General features: G+C 31.9%; 3 protein-coding genes across 5 annotated transcripts; 1 reads left to right on the top strand and 2 right to left on the bottom strand.

Moving 5' to 3' along the window:
• Positions 1-124: 124 nt before the first annotated feature.
• LOC105116539 (uncharacterized) lies at positions 125-11,579 on the bottom strand. 2 transcript variants are annotated; one of them, XM_011013945.1, is made up of 7 exons: positions 11,567-11,579; positions 3,372-3,591; positions 2,793-3,074; positions 2,521-2,694; positions 2,310-2,416; positions 1,543-1,877; positions 125-1,004 (listed from the first exon to the last, which is right to left on the bottom strand). In XM_011013945.1, exons 2-7 carry the CDS (start codon positions 3,531-3,533, stop codon positions 388-390), a joined length of 1,677 nt encoding a protein of 558 aa, XP_011012247.1. In that variant the 5' UTR covers positions 3,534-3,591; positions 11,567-11,579; the 3' UTR covers positions 125-387. The 2 variants fall into 2 exon arrangements, with proteins under 2 accessions (XP_011012247.1, XP_011012246.1); XM_011013944.1 differs by lacking the exon at positions 11,567-11,579 and having other exon boundaries at positions 3,372-3,682.
• Positions 11,108-14,852, bottom strand: LOC105116538 (nuclear pore complex protein NUP43-like). The gene is made up of 5 exons (XM_011013943.1): positions 14,095-14,852; positions 13,051-13,120; positions 12,191-12,425; positions 11,911-11,984; positions 11,108-11,834 (listed from the first exon to the last, which is right to left on the bottom strand). The coding sequence occupies exons 1-5, from the start codon at positions 14,742-14,744 to the stop codon at positions 11,781-11,783; spliced, it is 1,083 nt and encodes a 360-aa protein (XP_011012245.1). The 5' UTR covers positions 14,745-14,852; the 3' UTR covers positions 11,108-11,780.
• A 1,798-nt stretch (positions 14,853-16,650) lies between these two features.
• On the top strand, positions 16,651-17,340 carry LOC105116540 (uncharacterized). Of its 2 annotated transcripts, none has more exons than XM_011013948.1 (2): positions 16,651-16,937; positions 17,027-17,136. In XM_011013948.1, exons 1-2 carry the CDS (start codon positions 16,711-16,713, stop codon positions 17,073-17,075), a joined length of 276 nt encoding a protein of 91 aa, XP_011012250.1. In that variant the 5' UTR covers positions 16,651-16,710; the 3' UTR covers positions 17,076-17,136. The 2 variants fall into 2 exon arrangements, with proteins under 2 accessions (XP_011012250.1, XP_011012249.1); XM_011013947.1 differs by having other exon boundaries at positions 16,654-16,937; positions 17,044-17,340.
• The last annotated feature ends 142 nt before the right edge of the window (positions 17,341-17,482 follow it).

The raw sequence follows: 17,482 nt of genomic DNA on the forward strand, positions 1-17,482 counted from the left end.
CCCAAAACCGTAAGCTACCCTTACCATATCGAATTTTGTACCCAGCTTACCCTTACTCTCTAGTCTTAACGCTAAAATTTGCAATTACGGCAGAAAGAGGGGGGAAATGACGGACCTCATTGCATAGAAATAAAAATCATAATGTAATTTATGGGAAATGAATGATGAACAGTGAGGCTACAACAGCTTAAAAGATTTGTACATGGGACATTCATCGGGATCCTTCATCAAACCAATTTTCGGAATCCCAGTGCTTTCCCAAGGTTCAAACTAATGGAAGCATCCGCTTGGACCCTTAAGATAATATTAAACAACCAACAAATCTACGTTCACAAGAGAGACAGAGATTGACTATCTAGCACCGATTATCAAACCAAACATAATTATCTACAAATCTTGACTGTCAACATCTTCTTCAGAAATGTTGAATAAGAACTTTGAAAGAGATGCAATTCGAGGGAGATGGAGTAGCAGGTCCCCAAATGAGTCTTTCCTCGACATTCCTGGTGCCTGCTTGCTGCCACAAACATCCTTGATACTGCTACCTTCAGACCCTCTGATATCACCTCTAAATTTATTCTCATGCAGCGACTCATTGGTGCAGTTTAGCTGAAGCCCCTTCCCATTGTTAGACTCCTCAAAGAAACTTTCCCCATTAACCTGCAAGTTCTGTGTGGAAGCAGGGTCCTTCTGCAAAAGGCAACAGAGAGAATTGACCCTTGCCATGATCCTTTTCTCATCAGAGGAGGTTGTTTGTTGGGTGTCGCTAAGAAGGCACTGAGCTATGTCCTCTAATATGTCCCGACATTCTGATTTATTAGCAGAAAAGAGTTGATTTCCTGAGGTCATCTGTTCTGAAATACAGTTCTCAATGTGGTTCATAAGATCAGTCATTGACATAGAATGGCGCAAGCCTGGCACTTTAATCTGATCCCAGTTGCTTGGTGCTTTGGAATCAACAGCTTCACAAATTCCACTCCCTTCAATTGCACGAGTGTCCATCACTAGTACAAGAAGATCAATCAGTGATAATTTAGATTAGGACGTAGATATGCACCCAACTCATAAGCTATAGAAACAGATCCCAAACCATTCACACTTTCAGCAACACTCAAACCACAGGGAAAAAAAATGCTAGAATCCTAGCTGCAATAGGAAGAAAAACATTGATAGTAACAACAATAGACATAGGGATTGGAAGTGATGTGCTGGACTCAATAATAACTGGAGACAAAACATCAAGCACTGAGGTTTTTGACTCTCAAGAGATCATGCAAAAACTCCAACCTCTGAATCCTGTGACATCAAACACTGAGGTTTTTGACTCCTAAGAGCAGATCATGAAAAAACTCCAAATCTCTGAATCTTATGTGCAAGTTCATTGCAGAATGCTACTTTGGCAACACTAGCACTGGGTTATGGGCCATTGCAGCACTACAACTAGGATATGGCCAGACACTTTATAAATCACTTGTATGAAAATTACCATAAATGACATCATTTTTAAAACATGTTGGAAGCAAATTCAAGACATCATGTTACCTGAGCTGGGAGAAGGAGCTTCTCGGGACATATGGTCTGATGTCGAAGCAGAAGGATCCCCTTTATCAATCTCTAAGGAAGATGATTGAGCTGCAGATGGTGATGCTAGATGATAGAAGCCAGAAACAACAGATACCTTAGCTGACTCCACTTGATTAAAATCTTGACCTTTAGAATCATCCAGATCCTCAAAAACAGGCGGTCTCTGTTCAAAATATGGTGAATTCAGATTTATCTCTGGCTGTTGACTTAAGAAGTTCAAACGCATGTCGCACTGGATGAGCTTTTCAAAATGTTTATTTAACAGCCCTTGTGGACATTGTAGAAAATGTTGCCTGCAAAACCATATTAACAAAAATTTGAGTATCATTCCCTCGTGACTAAAGAAATGGTGGCATCTTAGCAAGAAAAATCTCAAAATAAGTGTCCTTCATGATTATATTATTTACAATAGATGCATTGAGAAAATTTTTGCACAATATATGACTTGTTAACTACAGTTATGCGGCTTGAGTAGGCATGAAATATGATGTGAACACACAGATAACAATTTTCTGCCCAATCAATGTACACAGTGTGACTTTCTAAAAGTGCAATCCAGAAGATTGCCACTTTCAAAATACATAAAAAAAAACTCATAAAATTGGAAAAAAGAAAAATCACAACAAATTCATGCAGAAAACACCTACCAGTTGAAGAGTGGCAATCAAAATATTAAATACAAGCAGATGAGTGCAAAATAAAGCAATATGGTACAAATATCTTACTTGTGTATGCTAGCCTGTCCATCAGTAAAATCTGCCGTTGCCTGCCACAAGGTATGTTTTCGGGGCTGTGGATTAGTCTCCCTGAAGAAAAGGGGCTGCCTGGCTAGCTGCATCATACAGCAAAAAAAAAAGGGACCAAATTAGCACATCCATAGTCATACAAACACCCACTGTTAGCTTCAAAAAAAGACATTAAAAGTCAATACATTACCACAACATTCAATGTCCCCGGTCCATTATCGGGACAGTTTGCCTTCAGAGCCATGATATCAGACCACTGGATTTCAATCTTGCTCTTAAGACCACCTTCAAGAACTTCCCAGACCAGCTTATGCTTCGCAAAGTAACACTTCGCCACCAAATCACCTTCATATCTCGACTTATACTGCCAAAAAAAACCAAAACACAAACCCTCAGCAACCCACGTATTAAAATCACCACCACAACAATAATACATACCGAAAACACGAAATCATTCGTTACCTCCCAGCTCCCAATCCTTAGAATGGAGGCAGGAAAATTTGAAGCCTTAAGCTTGTCAATGGAGCTGGAAGCAGCGGCAGTCTTACTCTCCTTCTTAAAACCCAAGTTCGAATTTTCGGTCTCTTGTGTTCCGAGTACAGAAGCATTCCCTTGAGTGAGCCTCATTTGAATCAAATCCAACAATGATGGGCTCTTCCTCAACTGCAGTCCAAGCGGACTAGGCTCATCTAACGGATTATATTGCCCGGCGGGAATAGGAATTGCATTAGCACCCGCACCCCACTAATCAAATTACCAACAAACCCAATTACAAAAAAAGCACAATCCCTTTACAAATAAAAACATGCAAAATCAACACTAACACCATAATTAAAACCCAAATCAAACAAAGAAATCCCATAATCCCAAAATCTTAAAAACCTATGTACTAAAAATCCCATAATCCTTAAGTCCCCATCTTTCTACCTTTACCGATAAAATAAAATTAAGTGAAGAATCTATTTTCCCATGTTTTCTTGATTTTCTCAGGAACCAAAAAGAAAAAACAATAATATGTTTATTTTTTTTTTTTAAGATTACCTGTTGAATAGTTTGTGAAGCCTTGGATCGCTTATGAAGAGGTCCATATTCTTCCTCTAATGGATCCTCAACGATCTCTAGCTTCACTGCTCCCCTTTTATCCAGCGAAGACGACGAACTCGACGTCGTTCCACGTTGTCCCTTCAGTTTCCCTGAACCCATCAACAACAAATCTTCCCTGAAAATCTAAAAATTAAAGATAAAAATGATTTATTTTCTTCTTCCTTTCTTCCTTTTCCTTTTTTTAAGATTAGGCGCAGGAAATATCGAAGAAATGATCATGAGCGAAGAGAAGAGAACAGAGTTTTTAACGGTGTTTTTGACGGCAGCATGTGAGAGAACCCGCGTGGCAGGTACTTGGATGGTGAAATTACGAGAACGGGCTTCCGTTAGAGGGGTGTGAACGTGTGATCAGAGATGGTCATGCTAAGCGCGAGGGCTGTTTGGGATTTTAGAGTGGATTTAATATGCACGTGATAGCCGACACGTAAGAGTTAGTGGATAAAGTGTGGGGTCCGTTGATTCCTTAAAATGATGACGGTTTTGGGTTGAGAAAACACGTGTCAGTTGATCTGGGAGTTGTTTGAGAAGAATGCGTTTATGGAGCTTACACGTGGGAAAGGTGACAGAGGGGAATTAGTGTGTTGATGAACATGTGTTTATTGTAACTCCCACGTGTCGGAAATCTATATGAACGGGGGAAGAATTGACAACAAAGATTGGATATTATTTTTTGAATTATTTTTTCCCTGCTACCTTTGCTTCTATATATTGTTTCTCTCTTTGTGTCAACCAAATATTTAATTTATGGAAACATCTAATGAATGCTTTTAAAACATTTATCGTTAAATATATTTATCAAGATATAATTTAATTAGTTAAATTTTAAATTTTTTTAAAAAAATTATTAAATTTAAATTCTATAAATTTTATAGATACTAAAAACTTATATAATCATTAATTTTAATGCCTATAGATTTAATTGGGGTGCATATAAGTTGATTCGGACACCCATATTAATAAAAAAAATATTTATTAGATTTTATTTATTGTTTAATTATATTAAAAAATAAAAATAAAAATTAATTGTATTAAGTACAGAATTTATTTAAGAGGTGTTTATTTGTCTGGAAAGTGATTTATTAGAAATAACTTTTCATATTTTTTTGTATTAGAAAAATTGATTAACAAAAAGCACTTTTTAATCAAAGAAAAATTTGATTTATTTCTCAAGAAAGTATTTTCCTTTTATTTTAGATAAAAAATACTTTTTAAAAATTATAAAAAATTTAGAAATATCATATTATTTGCTGTTTATATCAAATTTGATTCTCAAACTTTTGATTGATATATATTTTGTTTGAATTCTTTTTTTTTTAATTTTATCCCTTAAAATTTTATTTAATTTGATTTTTATATTAACTTTAGTCCTTATTTTTATAATTGTTATTTTTTTATCATTTTTTAATTGAAATTTTTTATCTATCAAATTTGATCCTTGTCCTTTTGATTGATACTTATTTTATTTGAAATAATTTATGAAATTGTATTATTATTATTATTTTAATATCATCATCTTTTAATTTTTTAATTTTTTAGATTTTATTTCTATTATTTTAATTATTATTTATTTTATTGAGAGATAATTTATGAAATTATATTTTTTTCAATTTCATTTTCATTCAACTTTTTAATTTGTAAGATTTGTTCCTCATTATTTTAATAAACTTGAAAAAAAAATATTAATAAGCTATTTTTCAGCTCATATTTCATAACATAATTAAATACTAAAAATTATTTTTCAACTTATTCACCATGACACTACGAAACATTTAAAAATAATTTATTTTATAGGAATTTATTTTTTAAAAAATAAATTTTTTTAAAAAATTATTTTTCAATAAACAAATAAGACCTAAAATAAATATTATTTTATGAGACAATATTCATAATTAATTCTAAAAAAGAAACATAGTAATTGGTTATAAGCATTGTATAATTCTAATGAGTGTTCTCAATAGATACATATAGAAACTTTGATATTTAATAACGTGCATGCATACAGATTTATAACATGCATGCATATAGATTTATGTTGTTAACTCAAATTGTATAATAATATTTTTGTCTTTTTTCAAAAGAACAAATGTCTTGGTTTTGGTGTATTAAAATTTTTTATATGTGATATTAGTTATTAAAAAAATAATATATATTTTTATTATTTTAAGCAATAAAATGGTTTCATTATCTTTCAAATCAAAATTTATAAAATTAAGAAAAAAGGAAAATGAAGTCTTTTTATTTTTTTAAATATATCAAAATAACAAGTTTAATCTTAGAATAAAAAAAAAATTAAATACGCATTCATGAGCTTTTTTTTATGTTTTTAACTTTGATTTTTATTATTTTTACTTTTTATTATTACAAGGGTCATCATAGGAATATGATCTTTTAACGAGGTTTATTTATTAATTTCATTAAAAAAGTTTATAGTATGTGCAACACACATGGTAAAAAATATATTTTTGCTATTTTGTTAAACACTATATTTTATCCTTTTCTATATGGTGCGGCACATGTTGATAAAAATGAAATTGTTTATTTTTTGTGGATTTTTTTCTCTCCTCCCTAGAAAATTAGATGTTGATCCTTTTTGTTTTGATATTTCAATTTTAATTCTTATTCTTTTGATTTTTAATTTTTTAATCTTTATATAAAGGTTATATTTGTTTTAATTTCATCCATCAATTCTAGTTTGAAAAATATTATTTTTTTCAATTTAGTTCTTATTATTTTGATTATTATTTTTTTTCCTTGGGCTTTTTGTAAAAATTTTGTTGGTTTTTAATTTCATCATTCAATCCAAGTTTATGGTATTATTTTTAATTTGTTTCTCATTATTTTGATTTTTAATTTTTTTTCTTGGTCCTTTTATAAAAGTTTTATTTGTATTTATTTTTTCCTTGGGCCTTTTGTAAATGTTTTGTTGGTTTTCAATTTCATCATTCAATCCAAGTTTATGATATTATTTGTTTCAATTTGATCCTCATTATTTTAATTTTTAATTTTTTTCTTGGTTCTTTTATAAAAAAAAATTTTGTTTTTCATTTTATCCTTTAATCCAAATTTATGTTATATTACTTTTACCGATTTGGACATCAATTTTTTCTTTTTTTCTTTTTTTAGGTTATTTTTTTTTCAATTTCACAATTCAATAAAAAAAATATTTTTATTTTTATGTTAATCTTTATCCTCATTCTTTTGATTTTTTGGGTCCTTTTGCTAAATTAATTCTTTTTTTAATTTTATCTTTTAATTAAATATAAAATTTATTTTATATTTTAATTTTAATTCTCAATCTTTTAATTGCTATTTTTTTTAATCCTTTTGTATAATTGATTTTGTTTTTCAATTTTATCCTTAAATATTTGATTGATTGAGATTGAATATCATGGGATAGAATATTTTAGATTTAATAACCCTGATCATAAGTTTGAAAAATTAACATAAGTTAATATTTTTTTTTTAAAATAGGCTCTATAATTTTATGTATTTTATTTTTATCAAGTTATTCTAATTGCATGATTTGGACCATAGATTTGGTGGGATATTCTAGGTCTCAACTCTAATTACTTTAGTTATAGGTTTGTTATACTAATTTGGATTGACTATAGATGATTTTTTAAGTTTTTTTTACCCCACTTTATTTTTTTAATTTTTAATATATTGTGAATTGAACTACATTATTTGTCCCCATTTTGAAAATAATATTTTTTTTTTGGATTATTGGGATTACTTTTTTCTTTTAAAAAGGATTTATTTTCTATAATTATTTATTTTTTATCATTTAATTAAAATAAAACAAACTTATTCAAGCTAATTAAGTCTATAATTTAAATTATAATTTTTTAAAACAAGCATGTTTATAGTATCTGAATATTAGTTTTTTTTAAAAAATATACCAACCCTGCAGTTAACCTCGCGCACCATGGCTAGTACATTTCTACAAAAGGTACAAATCAAGAAAATAATATAATTTTTAAATAATAACATCGCCTCTCAAAAAATAAGTATGCTTGGCTATGGAGTTGGAGAAGGGAATAGGCTCACGTTGAAGAAAACGTCCATGGAGGAGTCTTGCTGTAATTATTGCTTTTCTGATGCCTTTGGAGTATTATTATTATTATTTATTTGTTATAAAATTCTTCATGGATAACGTTCAAATGTCCTCTTGGACTCTTGGAGGATGGAAAAGTGGACATTCGATAATTGCTTGCGTTAATGGGAAGGGGATGAATCTGTCTTACAATGTTCTATTTGTTATGCGTTATGCAGCTGAAGCTGTGTTTTCCACCGTGTTTTTATTATAAAATATAATTTATATTATTTATATATATATATATTAAAAATAATTTAAAAAAAAACTTTATTTTAATAAATTTCTATATAAAAAATAATTTAAACTACGATAACTATCATAGTGCTAAAAAGGCCCGAGAACAACTCAAAGGTCCAGAAATGAAATCCAAACCTCTTCAATTGCCAATAAAAGTATTCTCTCTCACTTGCATCCCAATGGGATGAAGCTCTTACTTCCTTGGCCAGAGGCATGGATATCTTCCTGGGCTCGAGCAGGACTCTTTGATCAGCTAGCTATATGCTTATGATGCTCCACTGCGGATTAATTAATAATATTCTGAAATGTAATTCGAATAGTTAAAGCATGAATATTTTTAATGATATCATTAACGTAGAAACATTTCAAGCATATATAAAAGAAGGTATAAGAGTTGTTTTTCACATTAAACATATATGAAGTTTTTGCTGCACTGGAAAATCATCATCCCTCAACACCATCTGGCTTTTTCTAAGAGTTGCAGGAGATCCTTTATGGTCATTTGTAATTGTACTTGATTACTATCTGTAAGATATTCGAACATGGGACATATGCTATTCGCTTTTCATACAATTTCTTTAGGTTTCTCTTCTGTTTATCATACCAAGAATTCTGCTTGGCTCTTGCGTCATTCCAGTAGCACGACATGCTTTAGCTCCAAGCAACATGGCCGATTTCACAGGCTGAACCTCAAATTCTGTCATAATCTGGAGAAATTATTCTGCCTTCCACGACTGCTTGGCTTCAGCAAATCCCCAAATCAGAGTCTCAAAAGTCTTCAAATCAGGAGAAATTCCATGTTCACACATCTTGTCACAAAGTCTAATTGCATGATCCGTTCTTCTAGAACTGCACCTGCCACTGATAATAGTCGTGAAAATCACACAATATTTGGCCAGAATCCAAATTTAATCATGGCAGCCAGAGTTGTTCGACTCTATCTGGTTCTTGTGCACGCGCGCACATAACCTTTAGCAAGAATGTTGTGTGCATGTGCATCAGGTTCTATTCTAGCTTTCACCATATCATCAAACATTTCCCTGCACTTCTCATGAATCCTGCAGTGCTGCCTCCAGGCATTCATCATGGTGCTAAATATCATCACATATGGTTTGACACCAAATTCTTCCATCAAGTCGAGAACCTGCAGATAACGTACAATTATGGCTAAATCCAGTACCATGACTGAAGCAAGATCGATCTTTCTACCTAACAACACGTGACAGTGCGTATGATTACTAAAATAAGCACTGCTATGAATGCATGGAGCCGATGCCGCAAGGTTGCTTATGAGTGGGCAGTGAAATCCGCTGGTTGCATGGTGCAAGTTTGAAAATGATAGAGATTACGTAAATGGAAAACTATGGATTAAAACCCTAAGCAAGCTAAATTTGTGTCAACTAACATGCAACGCAATCACAACTTTGCATCAAAATCCAGCAAATGAATAAATAAAAGTACGGAGGAAATGACAGAACACTAACATGATTCAGTTTATGTAATGACCAAATATCATGTACTAAATTGATAATGCTTGTAATGCATGAAGTGGAGCATTATACTAAGAGTATCTCTGTCATTCATGTTTTCCGGCCTAATTATGCATTCAAGCATTCAAGCATTAAAATCACTCAATCACTAATAATGAATCAATATGGTTTACTTCTACAGACCAAAACAAAGCTAGATATTGGATATCTTTTCTCCCTTCTATGTTAAGAAAGAAAAATACAGACGTCATGAAAGAAGATGTAAAATTACCTTTATGCGCTGCAGTGGTTTGTCTTTTGCCCGCAAGTCTCAAATCGTTCTTCTTAAAATAGACATTGCATTGCTCCACTTCAAGCCTTTCCTGCTTCCGAGCATCGATAACATCACGAAGGAAAAATCAAATCCCAACTGTGAGAAAATCCAAATCCATAATTTAAATGACTGTCATCTTGTATTGTATTGTATAAAAATTATTCTCCTTTTAACTCTTATGATTTCTTGTTTTTCTAAAACTTGTGATTTCTTGTTTATATATTAGATTATTGACTGTATCACTAACTTTGTATGACATTTTGAAATTAGCCATACATGTTCTCATCAAATTTTTCTAATTTCATCTCCATTTCTCCTGTGTCCTCCTCAAAGCTCACATTCATATCTTTAGCAACAACGTACCAAAACCTTTCAAGGAGACCTCATATTCTGGAAACAAATACATTATTATTTTCTTTACAACAAATAAACAAGTCATGAAAAAGGACATGTAATTAGAGAGGTAAGTTCGTCCATGAGCAATCACAATCCTCCATGAACATTCCAAGCTTGTCTATAAACTGAGATAATTTTGGCATTAACACTGTAGGCTTGTTCTCAAGTTTATGAGCACTCTAGAAGAAATTATATATTTACAAAGCAAAATCTAATAATTTATCTAAACAGCTGTATGAGATGATATTTGTCCATAACACACCGATTTATTACACTGACATGGTCGTGTTTCTCTAGGCATTCACATATTCCAATGCATCACAAGCCCTAATTTATGAGACATTATACCTTTTATTAAATATTATTAATGTTATTATAGATAGTGAATGTTAATTATTCTTTAATGTATTTATTAGGTGCATTACTTATTACGAGATGCTCGAAGAGCAACAACAATTATTTATAAATGAGTTGATAAGATGAGACATGCTTTAACCAATAATACACTCAATTTGTGATGTGGTGAACTTTAAGATGTTAGGAGCTCAAAATAATGGTGTCAAAAGACAATATTGTTTGTCATGAACATAGACATATAGTTAGGGAGGCAAGTTCATTCATAAGCAATTCAAACTCTTTTACAATCATTCTAAGCTTATCTACATGTTGGCATAATTTTGGTGTTGACCCCTACACTGACACGACAAGTTTGTTCTCAAGCTTGAGGAGTTATGATGATACAAGTCTGTTCATAAGCATTCAAGACACATCTATCAATTATGGAGATTTTCAGAGATATATTTAGATTACATGTTTTAATTTAATAAGATTTATAAATTTAATTTAAATTTAATATTATTTGAGTTTTTATTATATTTAATTAAGAATTGTTACTTTTTAGTTTGGATGAATTAGAATTAGTGTTTTTGAGCTATGAAGTGTTGGGTTTGTTTTTCATGGTATAAAGTTAAGGTTAGAAAAATCACCTCGACCACATTTTTTTTACGATTCACGGATAAGACATGCCATTCACGGATTGCAAATGTTGCATGCAACTTGCCAAACTCCATTATTTCTTTTGGTTTTTTTTTTTTGTTACTATACTAAACTCCAAAAAAAAAAAAGTTAGAGCACATAAATATAATAAACAAAAACCATTAAATTGAGAGATATACAGTGAGCCCATCACATGGAGTCCATTAATCTGTTGAAGTTCCAAGCCATGACAAGAAAAAGGCTTGAATAATGTGAATGGGAATTTAGGACACGGCAAGTTAGAGTAGACTAGACGACCAACATTTTCTATTGAATCCTGCCATTAGAGATTTCCGAAGTTCACCAACAGAATAATGGCACTCCACGTTCCACGACAGAAAAATTGTCATAAAACAAAGTCTACACTGCTGTTGGATTCGGTAGAATTGGCCACGATATCATTGTACTACTTGACATAGGACAGTGGCTAGCAACCAAAAGTACAGTTAATCGAGCTCCTGGTTGGTGTTGCCAATGGCCGACTACTTCCCTCTCCTTACACTTCAACCATATGAATCAAGTCCATTAACACTGATGCAGCGGTGGTTATAAAACATTGCTCCACCAATTATTTTCTTGAATGCCATTTGTGAAGACTACAAAACATAATTATTGTTTGCAAACGAACTGGTGAGTAAACATTATTGACAAATTGCAACAAAAACTTGCTCCGCTCATCCCACCGCAGGGACTACTCCTCCATTAACTCCAGGATGGAGCACAAAATTCATCGAAGAAGTTATATAACAAGATTTCAACTTGGGCTTAAATTCTCCGTGTTACGGCCTTGACAAAATGACAATGGATTCCCACTCCAAACTACATATTACATCCTGCACAGCAGAAAATGGATCAAAAACATGATAGATTTCCAAGTACTTGGACCACTCATACACAGGTCCTACATACCGAGGGGTTTTGGCGATCAATGTCAAAGCTGTTGATGGCACAGGGTTCAGCCAAGAGCTCAGTGGGTTCCTCACCTACACAGCATAACATGTCAAATGAAATCAGTGCTAGTTTGAGCTCCAAAATATATTCTGGTATGTCAATATCATACCACCAATCAGTCAGCAAATGACGTGGGTTTCGTGCATAATAGTCAAGCCAGCACATGTCTGCCAGTAGTGACAGTAATAGCCTAATACAGAGCACGTGACAAACAGAAGTTACAGTGAGAACCACATACCTTGTTCAATGACAGCAAGGATCCCATCTTCAGAGCAGATCATAGCAGGTAAGATCCGCGATGATGAAATGTTACTATTCAAAGACTTGGTGTAGTGGTCATATTGAACTTCCCAGACCTCGCTTTCAGATAATGGTTGGGTCATAGTGTCACTAGAACCAATTGAAGAAAGAATAATCGGTTCTTGTTGCCTTCTCAAATCCCAGGCAAATACAGTACCTGATGAACCTCCTGCCTATGACAGGAAAGGGAATTCAGTTTTCATACAAGCACAAGAATGATACTAAAAACTAAAAAGCAACAAGTGATTTCCTCACATAACAATAAAAATTAACGCAAGAAGGTTTTCAAGCAAGTAAATATTCACTTGTTATGATTGGCTAAACAAACAACATGAGCTAATACTTGTTCTCATGCAATAACATAAAGAATTCCTTAATTTGGTTACAAGGCCTGATTGGAGTTTCACTAAGCACTAATTCCTCTCTTAGTAACATGAACTAGAAATTATCCAGGATCTAACTTTGGCTTTAGGAAAGATAAGCTGTCTTAAAGAAGCATATTTATCAAATGACAAAAAAATCTAGGTAAGTGTTCATGACCAATCTGCCACAGAAATGCAAGAGCATCCCAATCCACAGTGATCAGGAAGGGAGGGTGCGACTGAATAGCATTATCAACACAGAAAAAATAAAATAAAAACAAGTATCCAAATTGTAAGATTCAACCATTCAAAAGCAAAATACGGAAGAAAATAAATTCAGCTAACAAGCTACATCCATATCTATTAACAAGGAACATGACAGGGTTCTTCATGCAATACAAGAGTGATGATAATAAGGGCTGAGCAGCTATCTCACCAGACATGTGTGCTTACGGGATGGATGGATATCAATGGAATGAATGATCCCAGAGGTTGTGCCATGATCCCTACAGCATAAGCTTGACAGCAAATCAGTACACTTCTTGCCGGCCATAATGATATGGGAAATTTGCTATGTTGCTTAATTGTAACTAAAAAGAACAAGGTCAACCAACCATTTGAGTGTAGATGTATTTGCTAATACACAGAACTAATGTTATGCCTACATTTATGCCAACCATTTGCATGCAACTAAAAAACCCCTTCTGAATTACAATATATACTTTAAACAACTAAATAGAACTTTTAATACAAATGAAGCCCATTCTAGAAGTTTCACATGCTACCAAACTGCATTAATAAACCACAAGCAATTTCATCCTGGCCAAAGTGGAAGCTAATCATCACATGCAGTCCCTCAAAGTTTGTTTTCAATCGTGTTTTTACAGTGCTTGCAGGAACACATATATACAAGTTTCCAGTGCATTTGCATTAACTGCATCAAAGCAATCCATAATGTCTACTAGGTTCACTCAGCAATTTGATAGCTTTTACTCGACTCAGAAGAGTTTTATTCAGATCAAATTTTCATCAATCAGTGAAATACCATACTACTATTAACTTCTCTTGTGACTTTTATTCTTTGAACTTTCAATTTATTCAAGAGTCAGTCGTACTCATCCAACATTATAAGACATATATATCATCAAGTCTAGATAAGCATGACTATAACAAGGCATTTTCTTCATACCTTTAAAATCCTAATCCTAATCCTAATCCTAATCCTAAAAACAATTCTCCCAATTTCAGTATAGGCATCCTACAAAACTGATGAAAGTTTACCACACAAACATAATCACAACCTATTTCATTTCTTACAATAACATTCGAAGAGTAATTATCCAACTAATCGGCCACGATTATATTTGACACAAGCAACAAGAGAAAAACACTATGAATATCAACAGTTTTATGTCAAAGGACAACCAAATTCAAATCGATCTCAGAAGTGCTGTTGAAAAAAGGTCGCAAAAGAACTCACCAGCTACCCTTAAACTGAGCTACGGCAGCACCAGGCTGTCTAAGGTCCCACCACTGAAGTCCAAACCCACATCCACCAGTCACAAACTCAGACGGGGAAGCCCATTTAACTGCCGAATATGAAACCAATCCATTCCCATCAAAAACCCTCCTAAAACCTCCCTTCTCAACAACCAAATTAACCCTCCCATCTTCTCCAACACTAACACACTCACTTCCTCCTTCCATCAAATCCACACCCCCAATGGACCCCACATGAAACTCCCTGCCCACAACCGACACTACAGGTTCCATAACCGCCGTTTCACCACCCAAACCCGACATATCATTCCCCAAAACCGACATTTCCTCTGGAGTTTTGAAAATGTGGAGAGAACCCAGCAAAGTGGAGGCAGCGAAGAGGGAAGGAGTTGATTTGAGAGAGGAAATACGGGAAGGTGGGGTCCAGGAAAAGAGTGGAGTGGTTAGGGTTTTAGAAGGGTCTAGAGAGTGGATTTCGAGGGAAGGAGTGTGGAAATCCGAATCAAAGAGGGAGGAAATGAAGGATTTTCGAAAAGGGGAAGGAGAAGGGAGCCAGCGAATTGCGTCAATGAATTTGGGTTGTGGGATTCTGTGGATTTTGGGGGGTTCTGTAAGGTTTGTTCTTGCCATTCTTAGGGTTTTTGTGTTTCAATTCAAAAAAATACAGTGCAGAGTGAAGTGTTTGTGGTCTGGGAGGGTTTTTCGCTTCTCTGGTCATACAATCAACTCTTTAAGTTAATTACGTAAATTTTTTTCATATATAATTATTATTATTATATTATTATAATACATTATTATACAAAACTCTAAATTTTAAGGCTTAAACATTGTGCACATATATTGTTTTTTTTTTTAATGTAGTCCTCAAACTTAGTTTTTGCACAATTACTTTCTTTTTGGGCCAAATTAAAAAAACAAATTGAATCAAATTTGTTTACTAAAAACAAAATTGAAATAAGAAGATCAAAATAAAAATAGCATAAATAAATGATGGTTTTAAAACTCTCACAAAAAAATTATTTTAATCCTCAAACTTTACATATTATATTTATTAGGTTCTTTAATATTTTTGCAATTTAAATTGGTATAAAAGTTTTTTTTTTAAAAAAATTTGTAGTATGAAAAGAAAAAAGAGATGGTTAGATTCTAAAATTAGAAAAAAAAAATCAACATTGAAATCAATTTCGACCATCAAAATAGCTGATATTTATATCAACATGTATTATTTAGTGAACAGAGTTTTAGTTAGATATTTTTTTACTTTGAAATTCCTTGAAAAACCAGATTTAAGCTCAAAATTTTTTTTATTTCGAGTTAATTTTAGGTTTTTATATAGTTTTTTAGGCTATTTATAAGTTTGTTAAGATGTTTAAGTTTTATTTTAAATATTTTAGGTAAAAAATTTAGTTGAAATGAGTTTTTAGATTATGAAAATTGATCTTATTTTTTTTTACTGTTATAATAGCTTGAATTTTAGGTAAACCAAACATCATGTTGCAATTTTTTTTTCAAAATATAACAAGGGTAGATAACATATTATCAGCTCTAATTTCATTTTAAAAAATAAGTTATGTGAGGAGGCCATCTCTAACCTTTTTTTTTATTTTTAAAAAAAATCAAGCTTTTTAAAAAATAATTTTTAATTTATATTTAAATTAATATCATTTCTCTATGATTCTTATTTTTTATATTTAGCCTTTTTTAAATAGTGGTTTTTTAAATTATTATATATATATATATATTTAATTTTTGAAAAAGATAATTCTAATTCAGCTTTGATTTTTTTATGTTTTATATAATTAAAATTTATTTTAAAAAAATATTTTTTTTGGAAAGTATTTCTATTAGGTACAATTTTACAAAATATTATTTTTTTTTAATTTTATTCAATCAATTTTATGTGTGTCTAATTATACTATCATTTGATTGAATAAAAAAATAATTTTAATAAACATATTTATTTAATACAATCAAATAGATGACCCGTATTATGAGATCAAATATCTCAATCTACATTCGCTCTTTAACTTTTTCAAATATATGTTTTGTTATTATTAATTATTTTTTATATATATTAACACAAATAATTCTCAATTTATTTAATTATATATATACATAAGTTTTTAGATTTATACATATATTTTTTATATAAATAAAGTGTCAACAAATCTTGCATGTTTATTTTTTTATTAAAAAAAAATATAATTTTCAGCGAGCCAAATAATTAATTATAACTTAATCTTGTATTGTTTATCAAAACAAATTGATTAGTTAATTGTGAATAATATGTTTTTTATTTTGAAGATGCTTTATTTGAATAAATTTTTTGGAAATAAATAAATTCATTTTTTTTTTGGCAAAAAAGGATTTGCAATTGAAAAGAAAAGGATTTAAATAGTAGGAAATAAGAATATAATTTTGAACTTATGAGGACTAATGAATTGGTATTATTAAATTATGAGGACTAAGTTAATAAAAAAATATAAACTTTTGTTTGTGGCTTGGATTGTTCAGATACTAGGATAAGATAGTCTACTCGTGTAAATACATGAGAGGCAGGGACATCTGAGACACGTTAAATGTGATAGCCGGGGAAATGGTGGCCATAAAGAGGAGCTTTTTCTTGATCAACCTCAAACTTTCTCATCACGGGCGCCTGAAGAAGAATGGCAGAAAACGTTTTGCCACCGCATTGGCTCAAAGAAAGGAACCGTCTGAGAACTCAAGACCCCAGGAACAGCCTGTTTTTCCTCTGAGAGTTCCTAAAAATATTCTGTCACAGTCTGCTGCTGCTGTTTTCGGACTTGGATTCATTGATGCTGGGTAAGTTTTCTTCACTCTTGGTGCTTTTTTTTTCTTAATTTACAGAAGTTTGATTAGTTAGGGAAGCCATGTCTACCTCCCCGATGTAGTGCCGTTTCAAATTCAGGTACAGTGGAGATTGGTCAAGGATTGGAGTGATCTCAAAGGAGAGTGAGGACTTGCTAAAGGTTGCGGCCTTTGTGGTTATTCCTCTCTGTTTCTTTCTTATAGTTTCAGTCTCAAAGGAAGAATAGGCTTAATTTAATTGTTCTGTGAGAAGCTATCGTTGGCAGTATATGCTTTCACAGCTCTATATTTCTGTACAATTTGTGCATACAGCTGCTATGCTTGATAGTGTGAAAACAACAAGAAGAAGAAGAAACAGTGATGCGATTTTAAATGCAAATTGCTGTTTCCGTGCTCATTCACTTGAACTGTAATAGTCTTATAATACGCGCTTTCTTGTTTAGTATCGAGGTTTAAGTTGTGTTTTTTTAGAATTTTTTTTAAATTATTTTAATGGGTTAATGTTAAAAATAACTTTTTAAAAATTTAAAAAAATTATT

Source organism: Populus euphratica, unplaced genomic scaffold, assembly GCF_000495115.2.
Source record: "Populus euphratica unplaced genomic scaffold, PopEup_1.0 scaffold980.1, whole genome shotgun sequence".
NCBI lineage: Eukaryota > Viridiplantae > Streptophyta > Magnoliopsida > Malpighiales > Salicaceae > Populus > Populus euphratica.